Source organism: Anas platyrhynchos, chromosome 3, assembly GCF_047663525.1.
Source record: "Anas platyrhynchos isolate ZD024472 breed Pekin duck chromosome 3, IASCAAS_PekinDuck_T2T, whole genome shotgun sequence".
NCBI classification, from domain to species: Eukaryota; Metazoa; Chordata; class Aves; order Anseriformes; family Anatidae; genus Anas; species Anas platyrhynchos.
Window position 1 is genome coordinate 33,654,945 of NC_092589.1, and position 26,724 is coordinate 33,681,668.

At 37.8% G+C, this 26,724-nt stretch overlaps 3 protein-coding genes across 10 annotated transcripts in view; 1 reads left to right on the forward strand and 2 right to left on the reverse strand.

Moving 5' to 3' along the window:
- HEATR5B (HEAT repeat containing 5B) overlaps window positions 1-149 on the reverse strand; it is a 56,569-nt gene extending 56,420 nt beyond the window's left edge. Inside the window, exon 1 of one of the 3 annotated variants that reach the window (XM_027453896.3) lies at window positions 5-149. The gene's annotated coding sequence lies outside the window, so the exon portion shown is untranslated. The remainder of the gene's footprint in view (window positions 1-4) is intronic. The other 2 variants (XM_038176730.2, XM_038176729.2) reach the window with 2 other exon arrangements.
- GPATCH11 (G-patch domain containing 11) lies at window positions 94-7,844 on the forward strand. Of its 5 annotated transcripts, none has more exons than XM_027453907.3 (9): window positions 94-142; window positions 415-641; window positions 1,498-1,539; window positions 1,619-1,739; window positions 2,534-2,624; window positions 2,737-2,841; window positions 3,466-3,547; window positions 4,436-4,521; window positions 7,028-7,844. In XM_027453907.3, the coding sequence occupies exons 2-8, from the start codon at window positions 440-442 to the stop codon at window positions 4,489-4,491; spliced, it is 699 nt and encodes a 232-aa protein (XP_027309708.1). In that variant the 5' UTR covers window positions 94-142; window positions 415-439; the 3' UTR covers window positions 4,492-4,521; window positions 7,028-7,844. The 5 variants fall into 5 exon arrangements, with proteins under 5 accessions (XP_027309708.1, XP_038032673.1, XP_038032672.1 ...); XM_038176745.2 differs by having other exon boundaries at window positions 104-142; window positions 398-641; XM_038176744.2 differs by lacking the exon at window positions 94-142 and adding an exon at window positions 172-312 and having other exon boundaries at window positions 398-641.
- On the reverse strand, window positions 5,798-25,139 carry LOC139998533 (interferon-induced, double-stranded RNA-activated protein kinase-like). Of its 2 annotated transcripts, none has more exons than XM_038176742.2 (13): window positions 25,008-25,139; window positions 24,235-24,366; window positions 21,869-22,000; window positions 20,340-20,454; window positions 18,423-18,457; window positions 18,124-18,252; window positions 15,332-15,451; window positions 13,945-14,052; window positions 11,837-12,029; window positions 9,662-9,787; window positions 8,996-9,094; window positions 7,431-7,493; window positions 5,798-7,346 (listed from the first exon to the last, which is right to left on the reverse strand). In XM_038176742.2, the coding sequence occupies exons 2-13, from the start codon at window positions 24,336-24,338 to the stop codon at window positions 7,233-7,235; spliced, it is 1,338 nt and encodes a 445-aa protein (XP_038032670.1). In that variant the 5' UTR covers window positions 24,339-24,366; window positions 25,008-25,139; the 3' UTR covers window positions 5,798-7,232. The 2 variants fall into 2 exon arrangements, with proteins under 2 accessions (XP_038032670.1, XP_071891757.1); XM_072035656.1 differs by having other exon boundaries at window positions 25,062-25,111.
- Window positions 25,140-26,724: the final 1,585 nt, after the last annotated feature.

Consider the following 26,724-nt stretch of genomic DNA (forward strand, 5'->3'; position numbering starts at 1 on the left):
TCACCCTCAGCGGGCAGCGCAGCTCCAGCAGGAAGCGGCGGCAGCGCAGGCGCCAGCGGCCGGGCCGGGGCGGGGAAGAGAAGGGAAAGGAAGGGAGGGAAGGGGAAGGGAAGGGGCGGCCGCACGCAGGCGCCGGGCTGAGGTGGGTGTTTAGGTGCTCGGGGACGTGTGGAGGGCCGGGGGGCTCCCCTCAGCCGCCTACCGGGCAGCGTGGGGGTTGTGAGGTGTTTGGGGAAAGGGGCTGAGCAGGGCATGCGTGCTGGCCATGGGGGAGGATGAAGAGGAGGATTACATGTCTGATTTGTTTATTAAGTAAGTATGTGCCTTTTTTATTTATTTTTCCCTTCTTAAATGATTATAAGTGTGAAAAGAATCAAAAATGAGCTAATATTTGCAGGGGGGATTAATTCGTAGGCAGGATGTGAGGCCAGGCTTGCCTATGGTACGCCGGGTGAAAGAGGCTCTTCAGAAGGAAGAAAAGCAAAAAGAAGCCAACGAGAGGAACCGACAGAAGAGCGTAAAAGAGGAAGAAAAAGAGCGGCGTGACCTGGTGTTGAAGAGTGCGTTGGGCAACGAGAACAAAGGCTTTGCCCTGCTGCAGAAGATGGGCTACAAGAGTGGCCAGGCCCTTGGCAAAAGTGGTAAGTTTGTCACTGTCTAGACCTGCATGCTGCTTTCAGGTGTACCCTTATATTTTATGGACTGCAGCTGCTGCTTCACTTATAGACAGTGTCAATAAATGCCTCTCTAAGAGCCCTACCATTACTGTCATGTTGTGACAGGAAAAAAAAAAAAAAAGCAAATTTCTAAAACAAAAATGCCTGTTGAGAGATGTGAGGGAAGCAGCAGTACTTGCTGCTTGCTAAATGCGTTTCAGTATGTGCATGTCTACAGGAATTGCACTAAGAAGTTGTTTTAATGGTCTTGGAAAGCTCACTGCTCAAAAAAAAAGTCAGCCCCTTCTTTGAATTTATCGCTGTATTTTGGAAAAGAAACAGTACTTAGCATGAAGTCTTGACAGATAAAATCAGTGAAGGAAAACATCAGTAATCATTATGCCAGTACAGTGCATCTCTAGCAGATGATCAGCAACTGAAGTGGCCCAGACAGATTCTTGTTGTACTTCATCTTTATCAAGCTGTGAAATTCTCAAATAAAAAAATGCCACAGAAGACTGTAGCAAAGCAATCTTCATCGCAGGTATGCTGTACCTATCAAATTGACATCATTTTCTTTCTGTTGGGTAGTGTTCTGAAGAAAGCACCCAGCAATTCCGCAGACAAGGAAAAAAATAAAGGAGGTTGCAGCTCAGCTAGGTTATTTATAGTGCACTAAATGTATATCAATAGGAGTTTTTTCAATTTCCAGAAAACAGAATTGCAATAAAATTTACATATTTAATGGCAAAATCAGCTTGCCTGTTTGAATATACCATGCAAACCATAGTTTGAGAAAGACCTGGTTTTTTTTAAATCGGCCTATTTTTCCTTTTCACAGGAGAAGGCATTGTTGAACCTATTCCTCTGAACATAAAAACAGGTTTGTGATGCTTCCTAATTTACTTAGTTAGGTATCAGAGCTTCTCAGATGCTTACATTCATGTTTTAAACTTACAAAGGCAGAAGCGGGCTTGGTCATGAGGAATTCAAAAAGCGGAAAGCTGAAGAAAAACTAGAAAACTATAGACAAAAACTCCATATGAAAAAACAAGCAAATGAACAAGCTGCAGATCAATTCAGGTAAAATTACGTAAATGATACCCCAAGAAGTGCCTATAAGGCTGTTCTTTTTTATATGTTAAGTTTGGCTATTCTGTTAGTGTTACTAATTCTGCATGTTGTTTGAATGGGAGGTGTGAGCTGAAAGATAAAACAAGCAGGAGCAGGTGAACACTGTACTGCTAAAAGTCTGTATGAATGTTTATAAAAATAAAAGATTCAGCAATGTGAACAGTACATATGCTAATTCTCAAATAACTTGCAACTTTTTAAGTCAAAGAACCACGTCATCTTTTTCAATATAAAGCTCATGGATAATCCAGAGCAGCATTGCTGCAGTGGTTTTGGGTTGCAACAAACTAAAACTCAGGGTAAACTTTGGGGGTTTTAATATATATTTTTTTTTCTCCTTGTTTGCTTGTTTATATGTGGAGAAAGAAAGACTAGGGAAGATTAAAATCTTCTCTGCAAATGTTTCATGAACCATTTTTTCATGTATTACGGAAACCTGGTGGAAAAACAACACGCAAAGGGTAATTATCATCAAAAGCTCTGTCTTGAAGAGGTAACTGAAAGGTTTATTTCAAAAAAAATAAAAACATAAATGTTGCTCCTCCAAAAATGATGTTAGAAGGGACTTATTAACTTCAGCATTGTTCTGGTAAGCGTGGTCTTCTCTGGTCCACATTTGGCAGTTGGAGGGATTGGTATAGCTAGAATCTTAGCAGATTTTCTATTTTAGAAAAGCTGTTGACTGTAACACGTTTTACTGTTTGTCTTCCTGCTTATTTTACCTATCTACTTTTTCTTAACAGAGTAAGGTTCAAAAACAAACAAGAAGAGCGTAAGATGGAAGGAGACCTTCGAAAAAGCCAGAGAGCCTGCCAGCAATTAGATATGCAGAAAGTAAGACACATTTCTCTGTGTTGGAAGGAAGTTTAAAGTGTAGAGATACAGGCTACAAAGTAATTATTAATACATTAAATTTAATTTTCATTTAAATCCTTCATTATTTAAGGATATTGATGTTCCCAAGGAGACTTGGTATTGGCTAGAACCTGAAGAGGAAGACAAGAAGGATGAAGAAGACAAGGATGATGAATGCACAAGCTCAGACTTAAGTGTAAGCTTCACAGCTAAATGCATGGCTTGATTCACAATGAAATTGTGTTCCCTTTAATGTTCCCTTAAAGAATGTATTCGTCATTTTCAAAGCTGTAGTAAATTTTATGTAGTAAAAATGTAGTAAATCTCTTTGGCATCTTAAAGCCGTCATTTTTAAAACAATTATATGATAAATCAGTTTTAATGTTTTATGTTTTATTGCTTATCTCTTTTGAAGCTAATCTTTAGAGAAATGTTTTTTAATGTCTTTAATGTTTTCTGAGAACTAGATTACACCACTGTTGTTAGCTTAACATATTTGATTTGCAGAGATGAAGTGTGAAAAATTCCATCAGAAAGTATCATACAGTTGATATAAGGTAGCTAGGTAATACTTCGGCTGTATCTTCAGTGCAGGTTTTGTAGCTGGAAAGAATAATGAGCAAACAGCAGCCATTAACTTTCCAGAGATCCTGGATTCCTTTGCTGTAGGCACAACAATTTGGGTAACTTCACGCCTTACTGAGTTACAACAGCTTTTCTAAAGAAAAAGGTTAAACAATCTGTTTTAGCAAAACCAGCAGCTCAAACCATTTTACATCATGTAAGCCCCTACTCATTGCATCCTTGTCCATACCTATAGGTATCAGAAAAGCTACAACTCCTGACTGCATATTTAAGAGAAGAACACTTTTATTGCATTTGGTGTGGAACCACCTACGAAGGTGAGAGTAAACTTGCCACATGTGTGTTTTATTTCACTTACGCAGGTAGACTTGAGTAATGCAATATATATTCACTCTTTACCCTGTTGCATGCTTTCGTCAAGGATAGTGCTATACAAACTATGCCTATGCTTCTGTTCTTCATAGTCAATTCTCCTTTTCTGAGGTCCAGAATCAAAGGCTATCAGCTTTTTGATATTGGGTCTAACCTTATTTCATCAGACATTTTCCCTTTACTATAATGCAGATGGTTGATACTAGGTAGCTTCAGCATTACCAGAGACACTTTCCTAAAAGAGCTCTCAACAGCCCACACGTGCCATCTGAATGGCTTTGTCTTCTGTTCTGCAACCTGGCTTATAAGAAGCTGTCATGATGTAGTCTGATAGCTGCGTGCTTACCCCTCATCCAGGGTACAAAGTTTTCTGGGAGAAACATTAATACTTATGTCAGAATATATACTTCTTGTTCCTCTTACTAAAGTCTTTTAAATATGCATAAGGGATTTTCCTTCCAAGATACTGTTTTGCAAAAAGCTTGGTGGGTTTTCATTGTAAGCCAACTGTAAGGTGTTTACATGCACAAAAAGTACATACTGGCACTTAATTTGAATTGGTATTAATATTCATTTTGTTTTGAGAAAACAAAATTCAGATATTAAAAGTATCAAAAAAAGCATCAAAAAAAAAAGCTTGCAGGTGTTTTATTATTTATTATGTTGTTGTTATTTATGTTCAGTGTTTTAAAACACAGTTTAGAATTAATAACTTGCAAACCTTGAATTCTATTTAACCTGTTTTGTACAGTTTCTTCAAATAATTCTAGCAACTTTTTTTCATTTTCTTTCAGTGGAATTAACTGCTCACTTTTTCTCTGCTTATTCCATAGATTCTGAAGATTTGTCTTCAAATTGCCCTGGAGACAGTGCTGCAGATCATGACTAAAGCCTTTCTAAAGAAAGGAGTTCTAGATAAGTATGTATAGTTGCTATACTCTGACAACATATTTTTTTAAAGGTTCAATTTTTTTTTAAAAAAGGTTCATTGTTGTGCCCAATTTCATACCACTGTACACAGAAGAATCATAAAGTTGAAAGGTTATACTGCAATTTTTGAAGCATTCTATGTTTCTTCTGCTTGTTGCATAACTTATTAGGAATTAAAGATGCATTATTGTGAATTACTGTAACATGAAGGCAGGTAAGAATTCCACAGTCTTCGATTATGCTCTGATTTTAAAAGATCAAGTTTGAATAAGTCTTGTTACTTGTTATACAAGTAACAGGTTATGTAAGTAACATATATTATACAAGTAACAAGTTGTATATGACTTGTTATTCTGTTATACAGGATGTTAAACAGGTGTGTGTGGGGGTCATCCTTATTGGATGACCACAGGTCAGAGTTTTTTTTCCTTAGTATCTCAGAGCTCATGGAGGAGGGAGCTTTTGAAATGTTACAGTGGCATTTAATATTCAGTTATATGTAAAAGGTGCATATTCACCAGATCATGGGACACGTTCAATTTAAATATATATTTATAAATAATCTTAATAGACTTTTTATCCTTAGGGAATGACAACTGCTTCTGTAAACATCCTCCAGTAGAAAGTTACTACTAAAGTATACAAATACTGCAAAAAAATAAAGATCTATTAAAAACTACTGTGACAAGCTAAACAATACTTTACAGTAAGAAAGGAATCATTGAAGGACTCAGGTTGAAAGGCACCTTAAAGGTCTCATTCCAACCCCCACGCCATGGGCAGGGATGCCACCCACTAGATCAGGTTGCCCAGGGCCCCATCGAACCTGGCTTTCAACACCTCCAGGGATAGGGCATCCACAACCTCTCTGGGCAACCTGTGCCAGTGTCTCACCACCCTCTGAGTGAACAACTTCCTCCTAAACCTCTAATCTAAATCTCCCCTCTTTTAGTTTAAAACCATTCCCCTTTTTTCTTCTTCATTTGATTAAGAAAAAATGTTGGACTTTTTTTCTTGTCCAACTACTTTATAAGCCCTCTTTAAATACCGAAAAGTTGCGGTAAGGTCAGAGTAATGGTGAGTAGTGGTGGTACAAGTGCTCTGTGCAAGAACTACAAAGGTTTCAGCTGAAACTTGTCACGTTAATTTTCACATTGTAAGGGTAGGTTTATGGGTGAAAGGGAAGTGGAACTAGTAGTAGTATTTTTGGCTGTTGGGATATAATTTCTCCTAGACCTTGAGTACTGCAAAAAAATATGAATTAGTCCAAAACAATTGAATGCTTTATTTATGAACAATAACATTCATTATAAGGGGAAAAAAAAACAGTTCTTAGAAAAGGACATAAAATCAGACCGTTATTTAGCACCGCTTATAGGGGATCAACAATAGATTTCCATAAGAGTATAAAAATTACTACGTATTCTTTTATATTATTCTTTTTAACCAAACACACCTTTAACCTGTTTAACATTTCAGAAAAATCCTATTATAATTTATCAGTACTACACATCATCACATCATTCCTATTTTCCTGCTTAGAATCTCTGCGCATATGCCTTTATGTGGTACCACAGGAGTGAGCAGTGTCTTTTCAAGCAATTCAAAAATGAGAATCAGAAGGGCTAATTTGCCCATCTTTACTCCCCTGCACAATTCTTCCTATTCTACCAAAGCTGTAGTCTTTGAAGTGTGTAACCAAATAGTAACAGGCAATCTGTTGTTTCCTTTTGCAGAACTGATGGTAAGTCCACTAGAGGTGTTCAGGACACCTGTTATCAGTTGCACATGCCTCAGTACTACAATAAATGATTAAAACCCAGCAGTGTGGGGGAGAGGATGTTTAAAGTGCTTTTGACAAAGTATTTAAAATGGTTACTTCTGAGAAAATGCTGGAGACTGAGTACCCCAACTTTGTTTCAGAAAACAAAAAAAATCCCGAGGGTTTCAAAAGTTTAGGATAAATCTCTTTCAACTGGATTTCCTAGAAGCTAGGTGCTTGACATTTAAAACATTTACATTCTCAAGGAACACCTACTTTAAAAGAGTATTTACATTTTAGCCCATTAAAGGTGCTAGGTGTTCTGATAGAGATATTGTGAGAAGAAAATTCATTTTAAAGACCTGAAATTCAGTAAAGAATAACCCCCACCTCTTTCTAGTATTCTTCCTACCAAAATCAATCTTTCCAATTCAGCACATTACCTCCTCTGGTCTAAAGGCGGGGGGGGAGTCTAGTAAATAATATAAAGTTTGCTATTAAAAATAAGAAAGGTTTGGTTCACATGCCACAAGACAGAGCTTCATCCACTTCAGCTGATAACGGATTGAGCACGTGTTAAGAGCACACACGTGGAGAGTTGCCACAGGCCAGTTATCACATCAACACAGTCTTACGGGAGACAAGGAGTAGGTTCCTGTGCTTATTGTGTAATATAGTTCAGCTCATACCTAACCTGTGTTTCCACGTAAAAATTGTAAGCGATTGTTTGCAGATGTTTGCTGTTCTGATCTGCAGCCATTGGGAGTGAACGGTGATGTGACCATTTTGGCCAGCAAGCTCCTCAATGGCAGGAAGGCGGAACACCATGGAAAAGACGTATCCCATGTCTTGCTCTTGCTTCTGATAGATTTATGGAATTTCATAAGTTTGATTCAAACTGGATTTAAGCATGATCTGGAAGACTTTTAACATGCTGATTACTGAGCTTTAAGTGAGTTGTCTGCAGCAGCACGCTTCAAATGCTCAAATATTTCAAATGCACAGGGCCTTTTTGATGCGTCCTTTGAAAGCATCCTTCTGATTATGGATGCCTGCAAAAAGAATTTAAAATTGAGGAGTTTTTTTTAATGAGCAAATAAAGAAATTAAGTGAAACACTGTATTTTAATATTATACCTGTGTTTTAAATTGCTTGGTGAAGTCCTCTGGAAATTTACCTTCTCTTACATTGTGCCACACCTGAAATTCATATGAGATAAACAATTTCAGTATGCTTTTATTCATTATATTTTGCATCTCATTTCACAACCTGTGAAACTCATTTCACAATCTGTAATAATTTACAGAAGTAATCAGGAGAATACAAATCTACAAAAAAGGTAAGGCTGCAAAAAACTATAGAAGTTTGAAAAATTCTCATTTAGTTGAGCTTTGTTTTTTTTTTATGGTCTTTTTTGTAAACTGTTGTCCCTCTTTAAGATTAAAAGCTTCATGAAATATAATGATGTGTTTGTTTCGGCAAACCTCTCTACTTAATAACCATTATCCTTCTGTCCTCAAATAACAGCGATTAAAAAAAAAACAAACACACATTGTGAGAAGGCTTAATTTCTTGTTCTGACAACATGTAGATGTTATTTCTGAGCCAAGCAGGTGTGCTTCCTCCCTTTTACCTTGTTCAGTGCTACAAAATTATTTCTATGTCACTGCAGAAAGTGCTAGGTGGAGTTCAAAGCAACTAACAGTGAGCATTTCTAAGTACATGCTTTCAGAAACTGGTTCTGGGTAACAGCTATTTTTTTCCACGTAATGATTTTCAATTGGTTTTGCCTTTTAAACTTTGAACACCATGGGACTGTGGGCATGTTTGCACAGTTGGCTGTGAACAGAAAGAAGTCCTTTAGTCTTTAGAAATACTCCAAGGTAGGCAATTGGAGCCAAGTCAAATCTGTGGACCAAACACACTTTGATATGGTTTGGTTTTGTTGGCAAAAAGCCAAGCTAACAGTGTTCAACCATATACATAGATCTTACAAAACAATGACTTCAGAAACAATACACATCATCTACATCCCTGTCCTACAAACTGTTATACTATCACTGTGGAAAGAAATGGACAAAAGACACAAAAAAGAACCTCTTAAAGTGAAGTTTAAATGACACTGGTATCTTTTTGAAGTACCATTTTTTCAATTAAAGCCATATATTCTAAATCACTTTTATTTTCATTTTGAAAAACTACAAAAGTTTTAACTCTATGGAAACTTTGTTCTTGTTCCTTGCTGTAGTGAAGAAGAGAGCGTGGCAGACACTAAACTCTCCCAATTCTTATTTTCTAAAATTAGAAAAATATTACTTTATAATACTCAGAAATTTGAAATCTTTTTGGTAGGTATTTTTTAAATTTTTGATTAATTTTGATTAAAGTTTTGATTAATTTTCCTATAGATGCATGTACATATCTAAGCTTAGTAAGGCTTAAATCTGTGTATCAGTAGGGCATGAGTAAAATACCCACTGATGTTTCATTAGTTTCTACATTTTAACTGTATTTTAACTGTATTTTAAAGCATGAAGGATTTATGAGCTGTACAGACATGAATCAAGGGGAAAATATGAATAGAGACGGTACTCTAGATGTACAGATTCCTTCTGACCTGTGATCAGCCCAAGATACCTGCAGTAAGGCAAAATAACGATACATGATATAATGTGAGAGGTTTTTTATTTAGATTACATACCACGTTTTTCTCATGATGACTGACCAATGCCGAAAGAATTTCAAAACAAATTAATCCCAGTGCATAAATGTCTACTTCCTTTCCATAGTTGTCACAGAACTACAAAAATCACAACAAAATGTAGGTGTCAAATACAACTGGATATGACTTCTTAAGGGAAAATTTGAAATCAGTAAAAACTGTCACCTGAAAACTCCAGGACTGGCATTACTGGATCCGCCCATTAAAATTTTTAACCCTTTCTGCTATGACCTTGTTAAATAGTGGCTGTGATGTCATGGTAAGCACACTGAAATTATGACTTCCACAAAACTATATAGATAAGGCATGCCAATGTCTCTTTGTTCCAAGTAATGAAACAGAGGGACTCAAATGGCACAGTTAACAGAGGTCCTAAATTCAACTACATGGCTGGCAAACTGTTACACAAAAGCATTTTACACCAGTGTCAGACCTTGTAGGTTAGGACGATTAAATAAAACCACCACACTTGCAAACTGCTTTCTTCAGAATAAGGTTACCCTCATATACAGTCATATCAGGGAACATTAAGCAACTTGGTTTAATACTGAGGTAAGGGTTAAACACAACCCTTGAATTTGTACTTCAAAAGGCATGCAAATAATGTAAATGCAAACAGAGACAGTAATATAGCAAGATGATTACCTGCTCTGGTGCCATGTATAATTTTGTTCCTTGGTTCTCAGTCAGAGATTCACATGCCATAGAGGTCACAAGGCCAAAATCACCTATTTTTATTTTTCCATCATGCGATATGAATATATTCTGGGGCTATATACATACATATATAGAAAAAAAAAATAAATCAGTAAATTACTGTATCACCAAGGTTTACCATCAAGTATAATCAGACACAGGAGTGCTCCCCTTAAAATTTTGTAATTGTTCACAGAAATTATTGAGAAGTAGATTGGGGGTGGGAAACAGAAGAAAGTTCAAATAACTTTGCTTTGAAATACACAAACTAAATTTAAAATAGCATACACCTCAATAACTAACTTTATTTTAACTACTTGTGATGAATATATCATACTTTAAAATTCTTCAAATACACTGTGTATATATCATTTAATATCCAAAAATGCTTTTTAGTCCTGGGATTTGATGCACTTGTGCAAAGCATTTAGGCTTACATGGAATTCCACTCAAAGTATAGTTTCTCCGAGGCAAAGTAGGAGTATCTGTACGAAGTTGACTGCAGAGTTGGGGCTTGCTACAGGCATCTCACAGTTTTCATTGTACTTAGCGTTTTTAAATTTGACAAAGTCATCAGCAACCAAAATAAAATTGTGTAAGTTTGGATGAAGATTTCCAAGCCATCTGTTATTCCAAAGAATAAACTATAGTTCTGAATGCTGTTAAAACAAAAAACAAACAGCCTCATCCTGTCTCTAACCCAAAGAAGATCAAGTGGACTGTAAGGCCAGGAAAGTCTTAAGGTTTCACAGGAAGCAATCTTTGTGTCAAGAATGCCCAGCACAGTTCTTTTGTTCAAGAACAACCAAGTCCACACACATTTAACAATGGTAGTGCCTTACTACTACCCTATCTGAAGACTCCACTCATGCCAGGCACAGACATTCATCTCATAGCATGAACCTATTCTGCAGCTGTGATACTGTGACCTGGAGATCTCAGGTGGCCAAGCAGCCAAGCTGACAGATCAAAAAAGTTCCTAAATTAAAATGCAGGCAGAGAAGTTAGCAATAGGACTAGGCAGAAGATTACAACTAGTTTCCAAGGATGAGAGACTGGGGCAGCAGATTCATAGGAACACAGAAAAGTAGGAGATTGAGCTGAGAACAGAAAGTGGGACCGAGGAGAAAGAAAAAACCTGAAGCATGGGAAGAGGTAAGAATTAACATGTAGCGAGAGAAAGCATTTATCATACCACTTTTTTTCCCAGATATCTTTTAAACAAAGGAATGTATATTTGTGGTTATAGCAATAGCTATAGGCCTCAGAAGAGCTCTAAGAGACATGAATGTTTCTGCCCATCTCTCAGCTCTAATACTCTCTAGGTATTTGGGCATAACCACTATATGAGAAGGACAACATCCTCAATCTACATTTAGTGTGACTCACCGCAGCCATCTTCAGTTTTTAGGAAAGCCACCACATTAACGACTTGCTCACAAAGTAAGTTTTAAAATTATAAGTAATGTTGTAACTCACATATAAACATTGAAGGCTTGTAACATTGTTCTTTAAAAATATTTTATTTTAATATAAATATTGTATGGTCGTGCACTTGTGGAGACTGAAAATATATCCAGAAAAGTAACATGTAAATATTTGTATGCATACATGATACGAGAACAACTAGAATCATTACCAAATGCAATATGTTCTAGGATAAACTTTCCCCTTGCAATATAATAAGAACAAACTTCCTAGACTCAGCCTTTCACCTTCTTTCTTTTACTTGTTTTATTACCAAGGAAGATTTTTTTCTTTGTCCTTTTTCTTGGAAAAAGGACAAAGAAGTCCTTTTTCCAAGATGCCAGGAAACTTAACACACTGCAAATGCCTGTTGATTGCTTGGTCTTTTTTTTTTTTTTTTTTTTTTTTGGGGGGGGGGGGTGTATTTTGTTTTTTAAGTACTCTACTCTGAACTCCTTCAGTTCACCTCCTGATTTTAGAATGAAGTCCAGCCAGTTGCTGGAAAAAAAGATCACTGTAACATCAGAAGAGGAACACTGCTAGGGTACATAACTAAATAAGTACTAAAACAATTAACATTTTCTGAACTTCCAACAAGTACTACTTTTAACTAAAATTATTACAATAAAAATATTAAAAAATACCTCTTCTGCTTACCTTGAGATCTCGATGAATTAACCCTTTGGAATGAATATAGTTCACTCCTTTCAGTATTTGTAAAAATTTTTTGAGTGCCATCTCATTATACTTTTGTTTTAGTCTATTATTTTCAATCCAATTTTTCAGTGTTCCTTGTTCACAGAATTCTATTTGGATGAAAAGGCAAGGAATTTTTGTTTCTGACTTCTGCCTGCAAAAGAAAGTTATACACTATTAAAACTGGCAAGATACAATTCTTCCAAAGCCTCCAAATTCCTTCCAAAGCATTAATGATTCTCAGGTCCCTCTTCTCTAACAAAAAAATAAACAATAAATAGATATAGATATATTTGTAAAATTGTTATTCTTTTTGGAGTTACTCAAAAGAAAGTCTGAAAGCTTCTTGATTTTAAAGACCTTACACCGCTAGGTACTAGATCTAAATAAAAAACAATCCAACCAAACAATCCCTGTTCAGTTGCTACATACCTCTGAAAGATTCCTAACATTTTGTTTACCTCCTTGTTCACACTGAAAGTTTTCTGATTGCCTAAATTCTTCTCATATATAAAGGCATGTCCTGTTGAGCAAGAAATAGAACAGTACTTGGGTCCCATCTTGCCCTCTAGGAATTACTGCAAAACTCTGGCAGGTATTCCCTATAGTGCTCAACAGGATTAGCCTTCCTCCCCTACCTAGAATGATCACATTTTTTTAACCTTTGTCCCTTAAAGAAGGAAGTGTGGTGACATCTTTTATGTGCACAGGAAGTGTTCAAAGCCGAGCTGGACAGGGCTCTGAGCAATCTGATCTAGTGAAAGATGTCCCTGCCCATGGCAGGGCAGTTGGACTAGATGATCTTTAAGGTTCCCTTCCAACCCAAGCCATTCTATGACTGATTACATGGTAAGTCTGTGAATCAGAGAATCATTCTGAAAGACGGAAATCTAAATGAAATATATTCACTGAGTTCCCTCACCATCAGCCCACAAAATAGACTAAGGCTGGAGATGGGGAGGGAAAGGACAATATGCAGAGGAGGAAGCACCAGAAAGGACAATATGCAGAGGAGGAAGCACCACTTCTTTTTCTGATTTGCATTGTGTGATCTCAGTGCCTTAGAATAAAGCATTCTGACACACTGAAAGAACAAGCATTAATTAAAGTGGCTCGGGACTCTCTACAGCCTTGAGGTCAGGCCACTAGGTGGCCTTCCACTCTGAGACTTCAGCCTCGAAGTCTTTTTTTCTCTGTTATAGCAAGTAGCTGTTCAATATAAAATGTGTAAGTGATATTGAGACTCCAACATACTAATGGTTTTTACGATGGGTTCTGATGGGTTTATTGAGACTATTTTTTTTTTTTTGCCTATTTAATTCACACTTTATAGACATTGTGCCAACCATAATTTTGAATCCATTAATATTTTACGGCTGTAGGTAAGTTAGGTAACCTACCTGAAAAGTGAGAATTTAGCTACGAAAAATGCTTACCATAAAACCTTTGAAAATTTAATAACCTAACTTATCAGTAAAATTCTTACCACTGTCTTGCCAGAACTCTTACTGCTGGAATGCTACCTCCAACAGAACATTTCATTCTGCATTTCTACTCTCAACAGCTCTGTGTTCACAATAAAAACTCTATCAGACACCATAGTTTAAATTTTAATTAAGAGAAATAATTAAATCTACAAGAGTTACTGGATGACCACTACTTTAAAATAAATAAATAAATAAATAAAAAATGAGAGGGATACCAATCTACCAATCAGGAATTTGGCTGCCAGTTTTTAATTTATGCTAATCCTAGCCCCATATTTTGAGTTCTGCATTCTTACACTCTTCTATCGATACAGCAAGTTCTGTTTATTAAGAGACAGAAGACAGGTAAAATTACTAAATGTTTAATATTCACCAAGAATGTATTTAATTATAAACCACCTGCTGCTCAGGAGTACTGTGTTTTGTTGTTTGTTTTTTTTTCCCTAACAATAATTATGTAACTACACACATGTTTTTGGATTTGTGTAATGGTGTATAAAAAGTGATCAGCATTTCTTTTACCAACACAAAATTCACTACGGCAAACATGTTTGTGAGTGCAAACTACTGTTTTGCAGTTACCTTGAGCGTGTATAAGTCATATAGTCAAGCCCTTCCCAGCTACAATAATACTGCACTACGTATTTATATCGAAGTCTTGCAAGTCCTTGTACTTCACGCTTCACCTTCCTGTTTGGAGAAGAAAAAAAAAATCTCAAACAAAACAAGTGATATTTCAAACCAAATGATATTTCCCTACAAAAATTAAATACTGAGTTAAATAAAAGACACAATACCAAGTAGCAGTATACTGCCAGTTTTGCACTGATTCTGAAAAATAAACGTTTTCCTTCTAAAAATATTAACTTTTTTTTTCCTTTAGAAATCAAAGCCCCACTCAACAATGCTGAAAAAGGTTTGTCTACATATACAAAAGTGTGCAAATACTCATGAAGAACTATTGCTGTAATTGGCCTACACTTCTTGTTAAATTACACAGTGAAAACTAGCACTTTTTATTAAAAAAGGTTGTATTGATTCTTCAAATACTGTAAAATAAAACTGAAAATAATACACATCTGTGAAGAATACAGGATTTGAAGGGCAGTTACACAATGTAAAGGACAACTATTTCCAAACCTAAGTTATGATTTCATAGAGAACAACTTTATTTTTCTGAATAGATTACATAAAAGAAATGCAAGTTCTTCAGCTGCTGATTAAGTACTCTGACAGTGCTCTTGAATACTCTAGATGAAAACAATTACTTAAAAAATTTAAGATCATTATTCTGTGTGGAGATTATTATAAAGGACAAGTAACGTGGCAACATGGTTCACTCTTCGCATTACATAGTTATATTATTTAGATATAAATTATACGTATTTTCCAATTACAAACCACAAAATGTATTACTTTCATTTTTCTCCATTTGCCCTAATTACAGTCATTATATATTATGGATAAGTAAATTTTCAGGTAAGGTACCCTGTCAAAAATAACATTGCTGCTTCCAATGGTTTTATTAATCAGCAAATTTTCTTGAAACACATTCTACAATATTAACAACCAGAAATCATAAAAATTCTGTACAAGTGTACTTAGGGATAGTTGAACGTAATGAATCCGCTTTCTTACAGCTGTATGCCAAGTTATTTGAGAGATTGCAAAAATGAAGACTTGCATGCAGTTTTCAGCTTTACACCGAACTAAAGAAAAGTCTACCAGAAAGACAGTTAATAATGAAAATTCCTTAAATGCTCCAAGGATTATTAAAAAAGACAATCATGGAATAATAGAATGTCTGAATTGGAAGGGACCCACAAGGACCACTGTGTCCAACTCTTGGTTCCCCAAAGGGCCATCAAAAAAAACACACACACAAAAAAAAAAAAAAACCAACTATGAAAAACTTGATTAAGGATGTCCTAAAAAAAAAAAAAAAAAAAAGTCAATATACGGTACTTACTCCTTAAGCTCAACTCGCTTGATTGCATAGATCATCTCGTCAGTCTTTGCTGTTGCTTTGAAAACATTCCCAAAACCACCTTCACCAATTGGCTCTATATTTTTATAGTCTTTAAGAAATCTAAAAAGAAAAGTAATATATATCCAACTGGAGTGTACTTAGCATTACATTTACAAGATACAGAAATGATCCCAAAGGGCTTAATAATATCTGCCAAAATACCATTCTACAGGGCTCACTCAATATACACATACACAGGTCTAAATCATAATCTTGAAAAAAACAAAACAAAACAAAACAAAAAACACAAGGGATAGCAGCCCTATAACACATCATTGCAGCTCTCATCTGAAATGTAAAAAAATGAGTTCCAAACCCTACTTTTGGTAAATATTTCAAAATTTATACAGAATGGGAAATGTAGTACTTCCTCTGAGTGCCTATACCTATGGATATGAAACTCATCCAGATTCTGAATTCAAGTCTTATTCTGTACCAGGCAGGATAAACCAGAAGGAAATCACTCCTACATATTAATTGTGAGCATAGAAAAGTGTCATTTTCACAAACATTTCACCAACCACAATCTCATAACATGTTTGCTGTCTGTCTGTTTATTTTAAGTATTTGTAAAACAAAGTTCCACTGCAGTTCCTTTTTTTTTTTTTTCTTTTCCATATAGCAACAGAATAAGAGCAAATTTTCTTTATTTGTACAGGGCCTGACTGTGATGCAGTTATCGCAGTTATCTTTCTTCATAGCCACTCACACGGTGCTGTGGTTTTGATTTGTGATGAAAACAGTGCTGATAACACTAATTTTAGCTGTTGCTGAACAGTGCTTGCACAGCATCCAGATCTTCTCTGTTTCTCACCCTACCCTGCCACAAATGTATCGACTAGGGGTGTGCAAGAGATTAGGGAAGGGACACAACCAGGCAGATGACCCAAACCAACCAAGGAGCTCTTCCTAGCCACATAACCCCACACTCAGGAATAAAGCTGAGAGTAGGGGATTTAAGAGGGTTAGGTATCTTTTGCTTGGCAACTGGTTGGCAACCAGCTTGGCAACTGGTTGGACTACCAATGGGAGGTCATGAGTCTCTTTGCACCAGTTTTGTTTTCTCTCTCTCTTCCACTTCTCCTATTAAAATATCTTTATTTTGAACCACAAGTTTTCTTACTTTTCCTTTTCTCTTCCCCTGTCCCACTTCTGTTTTAACTTGGACCTTGAACATACAAAATGCATACCATGTTTAAAACAATGTTAAGCTCCTACAAAAATATGCTACTTGTGACACACGTACACACAATCACTTTAATTTTCTTCAGCATTTAAGGTTAAACAGTTCAAAACTCTTTCTTCACAACACACTTTTCAACCAACCTCAGAATGTTCCAGTTAAATATGCTTTCACAAAACTGTTTAAGTTATTTAGAACAGTACAAACAATAAGATCCTGCAACATTTAACCAAAAAAATTATCAAATATTTTCTTTTTGATAAATGCTTTTGATAAAGGGAAAAAAAATATAGGGGTCCCAGTGGACACAAAGTTGACCATGAGCCAGCAATGTGCCCTTCTGGCAAAGGTGGCCAACAGTATCCTTGCCTGTAGTAGGTGGTAAGCTGCCAGCCAGTGAAGGGAGGGGATCCTCATCACCGGTGAGGCCACATCTGGAGTGCTGTGTTTAAGTCCAGGCTGCCCAGTCCAAGAGAGACAGACATGCTAGAGTGAGTCCATCAAACGGCCACAAAGCTGGCTAATGGACTGGAACATCTCTCCTATGGGAAAGACTGAGACAGCTGGGCCTGTTCAGCCTTGAGAAGAGCAGGCCCACAGCAAACTTTATCAGTGTATACAAATCCCTGAAGGGAGGGTACAAAGAAGATGGAACCAAGTTTTTTTCAGTGGTGCCCAGGGCCAGGACAAGAGGCAATGGGCAAACACTGAAACACAGGAGGTGTCATCTAAACATTGGGGAACACTTTTTTCCCCTGATGGTAACTCATTACTGGAACAGGGTGCCTGCAGAGGTGAATCTCCATCCTTGAGTGTATTCAAAACCAGTCTGGACATTGTCCTGGGCAACCTGCTCTAGGTCACCATGCCTGAGCAGAAGAATTGCAGAAGCTGACCTCCAAAGGTCCCTTCCAACCTCAACCATTCTGTGGCAAAGGAATGACAGGTTTACAAAATCTCCCTATTTTTTACATGTTATGTTTTATTCTAGATAGATGGCAAGTCAAACTAATCTTCATTGCTGATTTAATGGTAAATTTTTGGATTAAGTATTTTCCCCATACTTTGATGTGTAAAACAAAGATGTTCTTTTGCCAATTATTTCAGATAATAGATACTTTATTATAAAAAACGCCAAGTCAGAAGGAGGCAATTTGATGAATCAGGAAGGATACTGATGAAAGGCTGCCATAAACCAACATATCTGATAATTTTCTAGTTATTAAGGTTATGGATAACATTTCATTATGCCAGTAGAATACAATATTACCAGTTGTATTTCAGTTTAAATTTTGTTTGAAAGCCTGTAGGATAACTACCCTCTCATCTTTACACAAATGTCTTTTGGTTGTTAAGTATTAAACATCATTGCAAGTCAGTTGCTACAGCATGTGTGAAATTTCCAGAAACCTAATCTCAAATATCAACTTTCTTTTAAGGTTATTTTTACATCAATATTATCTCACATTCTGTTGTAAAAATACAAACAAATCTAGACCACTACATACTGTACCTTCTATACAGGTCTTATTAAAAAAATCCTTCTTACCTTTCATCCACAGTGTATTCATTTTCCTCCCTAGTATCTTTGTAAATATTTGGCAAGCTTTTGCATAAATCTGACATCTTTTTTTCTTCTTCTTTGTTTCTTGCATGACTGGAATTAGCTGCCAATTTTCTTTAGCAGGGATAAAAGCAAAATTTATAAGAAGCTGTTTTTCTAATACACGACAAGAAAAAAAGAAATGTACCACACAATGGTGACATTTCTTCATTAGATATAAAAAACAGTCAAGTGGTATGCAGTGTAGTTTTATGGAAGATAGCAATCTAGAACTAAACACATACCTTGAGGATTTAATGGCAGAATTTTGTCCAGTTCTCTACATGAAAAAGAAAAACAACAGCAGCTAAGATATCCTGAATATTTTCACTATAATTAGTTTAAAATGCACCTGAAAATGTATCCAGCATCTGTCTACCTATAAATGTGTTCATACCTTACATAAAAGGTAGGACCCGTATATAAACGACACAGGACTCAAATGCATAGTAAGTTTACAGATGATAGTAAATTAGGAGGAGCTGCTGACTCCCTTGGAGGTAGAGAGCCCTTGGAGAGATATCTTGACAAATTACAGGGCAAGGCAATCACCAACCACATGAAATTTAACAAGAGCAAGTGCTGGATTCTGCACCTGGGTAGGAGCAATCTTGTATATATGTGCAGACTGGGGGACAAGGGGCTGGACAGCTCCCCAGAAGAGATCTGGGGGTTTTAGTCAATGGCAAAATGAATATGAGTGAACAGCGTGCCCTGGCAACTGAAAGGACCAACTGCTTGCTGGGGCGCATCAGGCATGGCACTGCCAACTGCTTGAGGGAAGGGATTGTCCCACTCTGCTCTGTGCTGGTGCTGCCTCACCTCAAGTAGTGTGTGCAGTTTTGTGCACCACAATGTAAGAAGGACATAAAACTATTACAGAGTATCCAAAGGAGGGCAACAACGATGGTGAAGGGTCTAGATGGCAAGACATATGAGGAGCAGCTGAGGTCACTTGGTTTGTTCAGTCTAGAGAAGAGACTGAGGGTAGACCTCACAATAGCCTGCAGCTCCCTCACGAGGGGAGCGGAGGGGCAGGTGCTGAGCTCTGCTCTCTGGGAACAACGACAGGACCTGAGGGAACAGCATGGAGCTGGGACAGGGGTGGGTCAGGCTGGATTTTAGGGAAAGGTTCTCCACCAAGAGGGTGGTTGGGCACTGGGACAGGCTCCCCAGGGCAGCAGTCAGCACCGAGCCTAATGGAGTTCAAGAAGCATTTGAATAATGCTCTCAGACACATGGTTTGATTTTTAGATGGCCCTGTGTGGAACCAGTAGTTGGACTCAATCCTTTTGAGTCCCTTCCAACTCAGGCTATTTTATGATTCTGTGGAAGAAATAAGACTGACGCCATATTATAGTTTTAATTTTTCACATAGTTTATGTATGACATCATCATTTTTCCCACAAAAAAAAAAAAAAAAGCTTAGTTTGATCACCCTTCTCGCTAGTACAAGCTCATGTAATCCATGATACTTATTTACTCTGGACCCAGTTTATGTAAGTAATAATGGATAACAGTAAGAAGGTACTTAATACTCCTAGAAAAAATGCTCAAATATTTTCTAGTAATTAGCAGTAAAGGAGGAAACTGATGCTACACTCTGTCAAGAAGCTTGCTCTATTCATGGTCTAAAATACAAGGAAAAAAAAAAAAAAAGAGAATGGTTAACAAAATCATCTAAAAAATCCTTAGTACAAAAAACCACCCATCTAAGACTAGAGAAGGGAAGATTACAAGGTCCTAAGTGGAAGATGATAGCAGCACGGAACATTCAAAGAACTGCATAAGAAAGGCATCTGCCTAATGTCCACCTAGCCTGGTGAAAAACATGCCCTCTCACAGTGAGCAGGATTATATAGACACATTTGCAGAAGTGGAAGTTAGGATCTATTAAAAAAATAAGAAAAGAGTAACAATTATTAACAGCAAATGTTTCCATTGTTTACTGCACAGCAGTTGTCTGTGAAAAATGAGATGTATGTAGACTTTCGATGTAACTGTACAAATGTACATGTACATATACAATGTACAAAGACAATGTATCTAAGTAATCAGAATCTCTTCCAAATTAAGCATTGCTATTTTTATCTGCTACTTTTAGAGAATCATCTTTAACCTTTACGAGCAAAAGAAATACATACATCATACAGTTTACTCACCTGTTGTTCAATCATTTCCCATGTCTTTTTTGCTGCTAACTCTTTTGCTTCCTTCTTAGATTTAGCACTGCCGCTGCCATATTCTACGTTGTCTATTTTAACCACAACCTTGAACCTGGAGTAAAGGAAACTTTTCTGTAACATTGTTAAATTTTGTCTCATAAAAACTTAAACACCTTCTCAGATTCGACTTCATTTTTATTATGTACAAAGCACTATAAATTACCTGTGAATGTATTTGAGCATTCGCAATTATTTCTAACATCAAACTCCAGGTTATCATAAATCTGTAGTATAGATACCTTACAAAGTTTTACCTCCCTTTACAACTACATATTCTTTATTTGCTCTAACAGTGTTTCTAAATGTTTAACTCCTTTTATAAGCAAAATTACTACAGAATGCATAAGGTCAGCATCATTACAAGGCAAGGTTGTGAAGCCCTACCAACAGAACATACCTCAGAGCTGCAAAACTATATGAAGGGAAAAGATCAGCTAATCTTGATTTCATGCATCCAGAAATGATATTACATTCACCTTTGATATAGTGCTACCTACATTGCTTAGTACAAAAAAAATGCATTTGGTGATTAACGAGACCCAGGTTAAAATGCAGTCCCTTTTGGGACTCAAAACAAGAACAGAGGCACATCAGAGATGCAACATAGGATTATGCAGTCACTCCAACTCCAGCATAACTCCCTACTGCCATTTCCCCAAAAAGGTCAACTGGTCCTACCCTTCTAACACTCAGCCAATGATCCGTAACATCTCTGTCACACAACTGTTTAAGCTCTGCTGCTAAAGCAAAGATCTTATTTCACCCAGAAATAAATGAATAGATTAAACGATTAGGTGGAATAGTGCTAACAGTTTAAGGGAAACATTAAGGGAATAATTAATGTTAACATTAAAAAGATTAGCATGTCATTAACTACTTGCGGCAATCCATCCATCTCCTGAGGTATTCTGTGACAAACACGTACCATAAATACAGTGCAGTTTCCAGTAACCTGTGCATTGCTATTGCTTAAGTTTAAGGGAAACATTAAGGGAAACATGCTAACAGTTTAAGGGAAAGAACTTTGGTATCCAATTACTATACACCCTACCTTGATGTTTAGAATTTAACAATGTAAGTCACATGTTCTGTACTTTGTAAATGTTCTGTACTTTGTAAAAGTAAATAAAAAAATATAGCACGTAGATCAGCATGTCATTAACTACTTGCGGCAATCCATCCATCTCCTGAGGTATTCTGTGACAAACACGTACCATAAATACAGTGCAGTTTCCAGTAACCTGTGCATTGCTATTGCTCTCAAAGTACAACCATTAACTCTGAAAAAAGTTTTCTTCTTAAACCCTGTGCATCGCATGGCATCCTCTGTACCAGCACACCCATTTGTGTTTTCAAACAGCTCTCTACCACACATACGCTTTCAACCAATCCACCTCTATGACTACAGTCTTTGTCCAATTTGCATCAAGAATCCTGATGGTTACTGACATGCATGGTGAACTTACTCAGGATCATGAGATGGGCCTGTGCTCTTCACTTTGACATAATCAAGCTGTAATTTAGTCTTTTGACAGTAATTATTGATCTTGCCCATAGACTCTTGTTTCATCTTGACACGGCATCTGAGTACGAAGTCCCTGTAAATATTGAAGGACATGTCTAAGCCTCCACGTGTTAGAATAGAGAAGCAGCAATGCAGTGAGTGAGAACAAGAAACTAAGTCAGCTCGAGATTGACTCAATCAGGTTAGGCTGGAGTCTTTTTTTTTTTTTCCAACTGAGCTTGCATGGTGCTGTGATTTGGATTTGTGATGGAAGCATCGTCAATAGCGTTTTTGCTGTTGCTGAGCACTACTTGCACTACATCAAAGCCGTTTCTGTTTCTCACACTGCCCTACCAGTGAGGAGGCTGGGGTGCACAAGAAGCTGGGAGGGGACACTGCCAGGACAGCTGACCCCAACTAACCAAAGGAATATCCCATCCCATCTCATCCCATCCGACTCAGCAATAAAGGCTGGGGGAAAGCAGGAGGAAGCATGGCATTTGGTTTTATGACATCTGTCCTCTCAAGTAACCATTAAGCGTGACGAAGACCTGCTTTCCTGGAAATGGCTAAATGTCTGCCTCCTGATGGGAACCAGTGACAGAATTTTGCTTTGCTGGCACACAGCTTTGCCTCACTAAATTTTCTGCATCTCAAGTTTTTCTCACGTTGTCCTTCTGATTCCTTCTGATATACAGCAGGATGAGTGAGTGAGCGGCTGGCTGGGGGCTTAGCTGCCAGCTGGGGTCAGGCCACCACACCACAGTGACTTAATAGCAAATGGTTGTTTTCAGCAAGATCATATCTCACCCAGAAATGAATGAATACATTAAACATTTAGGTGGAAAACGGACTGTGAGGCAAAATAGTGCCTGTAATCATTGCATCCACATGCCTTAACAACAGACTTTCAGGAGATAAAGAGTAGGACTAGGCACGACACAATTTGCTGCATGCTTCACATATAGAAAACAACATACAAAAAGAATAAAGGAAAAAAAAAAAAAAGCATGAAAGAAAGAAATTCTTTGTGAAAGAGCACCACAAGAGCACGGAAGGGGTATACAGCACTCATCTCGTGGCCCAACACTGCGTACTTTGCTCCTCAGAACAGCCCAAGTCATCCAGGACTTTCCTACATAACACTATTACAGCACATGTCACCTACAAGATACCAGACAATTGGCTGAATTATATTTTTTTTGAACAGGCAGAACATGCAGAAAAATGGAAAAGTGCAAAAAATGGAATAAATGAGTAAATTTGAAATGTATGCAAATTCCATTAGTCCCGTGCCATCCCTTCTGAAGTATGAACATGTAGCTGTTTGAGGCCAGCTGCACGTCACTGCGATAAGGCTTACTTTCATGAATTATATGAGCTGCATGAAAAAAAAAAAAAGAAAAGAAAAGAAGAGATAATTACTCAAAATTTGAGACCCAGATAATACTTATTAATTTACTCTGGGATTATGGTCAGGTCTAAGAAGAAATCAGCACAAACAGTGCTTTCTGGCAACACGGAGACAGTAGATTAAAAGAAACATCCTGATGTGAGCAGCCTGGTCTAGTGGAAGGAGTTCCTGCCCATGGCAGGGGCTTTTGAATTAGATGATCTTTAAGGTTGCTTCCAACCCAAACCATTCTATGATTCTAGGGTTATTAACATGACACTCATCTTCACTCAAACTAGCAAAGAAACAGAAGGAAACATCACAGATGTTGGGTATCTATGATTTCTGGTAAGAGGAAAAAAAAAAAAACAAAAAACAAACAAACAAAAAAAAACACAGCAAAACACCATATTTGTGTCAAAAAACAAACAAGGAAACAAAATACAACACACATTTGATCGATTGTAACTATCTCTAAAACTAAAAGCAAAACAGTTTAAGGGAAAGAACTTTGGTATCCAATTACTATACACCCTACCTTGATGTTTAGAATTTAACAATGTAAGTCACATGTTCTGTACTTTGTAAAAGTAAATAAAAAAATATAGCACGTAGATTAGCATGTCATTAACTACTTGCGGCAATCCATCCATCTCCTGAGGTATTCTGTGACAAACACGTACCATAAATACAGTGCAGTTTCCAGTAACCTGTGCATTGCTATTGCTCTCAAAGTACAACCATTAACTCTGAAAAAAGTTTTCTTCTTAAACCCTGTGCATCGCATGGCACCCTCTGTACCAGCACACCCATTTGTGTTTTCAAACAGCTCTCTACCACACATACGCTTTCAACCAATCCACCTCTATGACTACAGTCTTTGTCCAATTTGCATCAAGAATCCTGATGGTTACTGACATGCATAGTGAACTTACTCAGGATCATGAGATGGGCCTGTACTCTTCACTTTGACATAATCAAGCTGTAATTTAGTCTTTTGACAGTAATTATTGATCTTGCCCATAGACTCTTGTTCCATCTTGACACGGCATCTGAGTACGAAGTCCCTGTAAATATTGAAGGACATGTCTAAGTCCTCACCTGTTAGTACAGTGACAACCCAAATTCCGTCAGACCACTACTGTTGTATAGAATATAAAATGGTGGCAATAGGATAACGTTCATAGAAAATTTCTAGGTTCTAACTGAAGTGGATGATTTGCTGATGTTTTGTAGACTTACTGGAATAACAGGCTTAGAAAGCAGAGCAGTGAATACAGTGATTATGAAAGATTTCTTAACAGATTTCTTGGCAAGAAAAGGTTGAATCATTTACTGAATCCTGAGAAAAATCAGTAACATTCCTCCGGACAGAAGTAAAATCAACTCCTTCAGAATGGAACTGAGAGATACATGCTTTTAAAATGTGAGTACTGTCAGGCTCAGTGACACATACAACAGATAAATACATAGCAATGACAATAACTAAAATAGGGAGCAAGAGAAAAATGAGCAGAGAAAAAAAATACCGAATGACAGTAAATAGTAAGTCAAGAAGAAGCACATCATTTAAATGAGGGTTATAAATAAATAAATAAATAAATAAATAAATAAATATTACACCCCGGGCCCCACGGCGCTATGCACAACTCCCCCCGGCGGGGCCCTGCCGCCGGGCCCCTGCAGGCCGCAGCCCCCAGGCTCTTACCTTGGCTCAGACCCGCTCGGCTCCGCAGCGCAGCCCGGAGTGCAGCCCGCTTACCTCGCTTGGCCCGGCCCGCTTCGCACCGCCCAGTTTCTTTTCCTCCAGCATCGCCGGCCCCTGGCTGGAAGTGAAAGCGAAAGCAACACGCCCTCCGAGCTTTTCCCAAACACAGATGGGGTTGGGGAGCCCTCCTCCCTCTCCGACTAGCCCGGCTACACGCCTGTGTCCCCGGCAAAGCATGCCCATGCTGCTAACAGCTCCAACTATCCCTGGCGTTCATAGCAGCACCCACCTCTCCTTCAGTGCTGCAGGGGTCCTGAGCAAGTTGCCAAATAAGTGAATTACAAACTGTAGTTCAGCCCTGTAACAACATATATTTCCTTTTATACATTTTGAATTGTCAGCTCCTTTGCTATCTTTTTGGTTGGATATTATTTGCCTGCATCATATTGTTTTATTGCATCCAATTTTACTGCAAGCTTTCTGTGTAATCACAGAATCACAGAATCATCTAGGTTGGAAGATGATATTGTATAAACTCACTTTAGGATAGAATAAATCTTGTGGTTAAAAATTAATGAGAACAAAATATACGACATCTTGTTATCTGTCGACCCTCAGTTAGGATGAAACTTGAGATGACTTGGGCCAACTCATCATTCCTGCAGCTTGGAAAACAACTGATTCAGTCAACTTGGCATTCTTTAGCAAAAGGTGAAAAGTACATCATGAGGAAGACCTACGGTCTTCTTCCCAAAGACCACTGCCCACGTCCCGAAGACCCCGGCCCACAATTCTTGGGAGGCTTTGCACAAGGACTGATAAGCTAATTAGCATACAAACCGAGAGTAGGCGAGTTTAGGTAATGAATATGTATAGGCAATAATAGAATATTCATTGTTTTGCTGTATAAATATGAGATAGTTTGTTACTTCGAACATGCACATTAGGTGTAGGTGGGAGGATCCCCCATGCATCCAGCGCTGACAAGAAAGGATAATTCGTCCCTTAGAAATTTCGGCTTTGTTCTTTGAATCAATCAGACCTCCAAGATCACCCAGTCCAACCTCTGACCTAACACTAACTAGTCCTCCACTAAATCATATCACTGAGCTCTACATCTAAACATCTTTTAAAGACATCCAGGAATGATGACTGAAACACTTCCCTGGGCAGCCTATTCCAATGCCTAACAACCCTTTCTGTGAAGATGTTCTTCCTAATATCCAACCTAAAACACCCCTGGCACAACTTAAGCCCATTCCCCCTCATCCTGTCACCAGGCACGTGGGAGAACAGACCAACCCCCACCTCGCTACAGCCTCCTTTAAGGTATCTGTAGAGAGCGATAAGGTCGCCCCTGAGCCTCTTTTTCTCCAAGCTGAACAAACCCAGCTCCCCCAGCCACTCCTCATAAGACTTGTTCTTCAGACCCCTCATCAGCTTCATTGCCCTTCTCTGGACCCTCTCAAGCACCTCCATATCCTACTTGTAGCAAGGGGCCCAAAACTGAACACACTACTTGAGGTGCAGCCTCACCAGAACTGAGTACAGGAGGACAATCACCTCCCTAGCCTTGCTGGCCACACTGCCTCTTATACAAGCCAGGATGCTGTTGGCTTTTTTGGCCACCTGAGCACACTGCTAGCTCATATTCAACTGATTATCAACCAATACTCCCAGGTCCTTCTCCACCAGGCAGCTTTCCAACTACTCATCT

Excerpts from the sequence above, each read along its gene's own strand:
- LOC139998533 (XM_038176742.2), bottom strand. The coding sequence starts at position 24,338 with ATGGAACAAGAGTCTATGGGCAAGATCAATAATTACTGTCAAAAGACT. Across the intron at positions 18,458-20,339 it reads GGGAAATGATTGAACAACAG|AGAACTGGACAAAATTCTGC; the intron begins GTGAGTAAACTG and ends TTTTTCATGTAG. Across the intron at positions 12,030-13,944 it reads ATGACTTATACACGCTCAAG|GCAGAAGTCAGAAACAAAAA; the intron begins GTAACTGCAAAA and ends TTTCTTTTGCAG.
- GPATCH11 (XM_005022220.5), top strand. The coding sequence starts at position 266 with ATGGGGGAGGATGAAGAGGAGGATTACATGTCTGATTTGTTTATTAA. Across the intron at positions 642-1,497 it reads CCAGGCCCTTGGCAAAAGTG|GAGAAGGCATTGTTGAACCT; the intron begins GTAAGTTTGTCA and ends TCCTTTTCACAG. Across the intron at positions 1,740-2,533 it reads CAAGCTGCAGATCAATTCAG|AGTAAGGTTCAAAAACAAAC; the intron begins GTAAAATTACGT and ends TTTTCTTAACAG.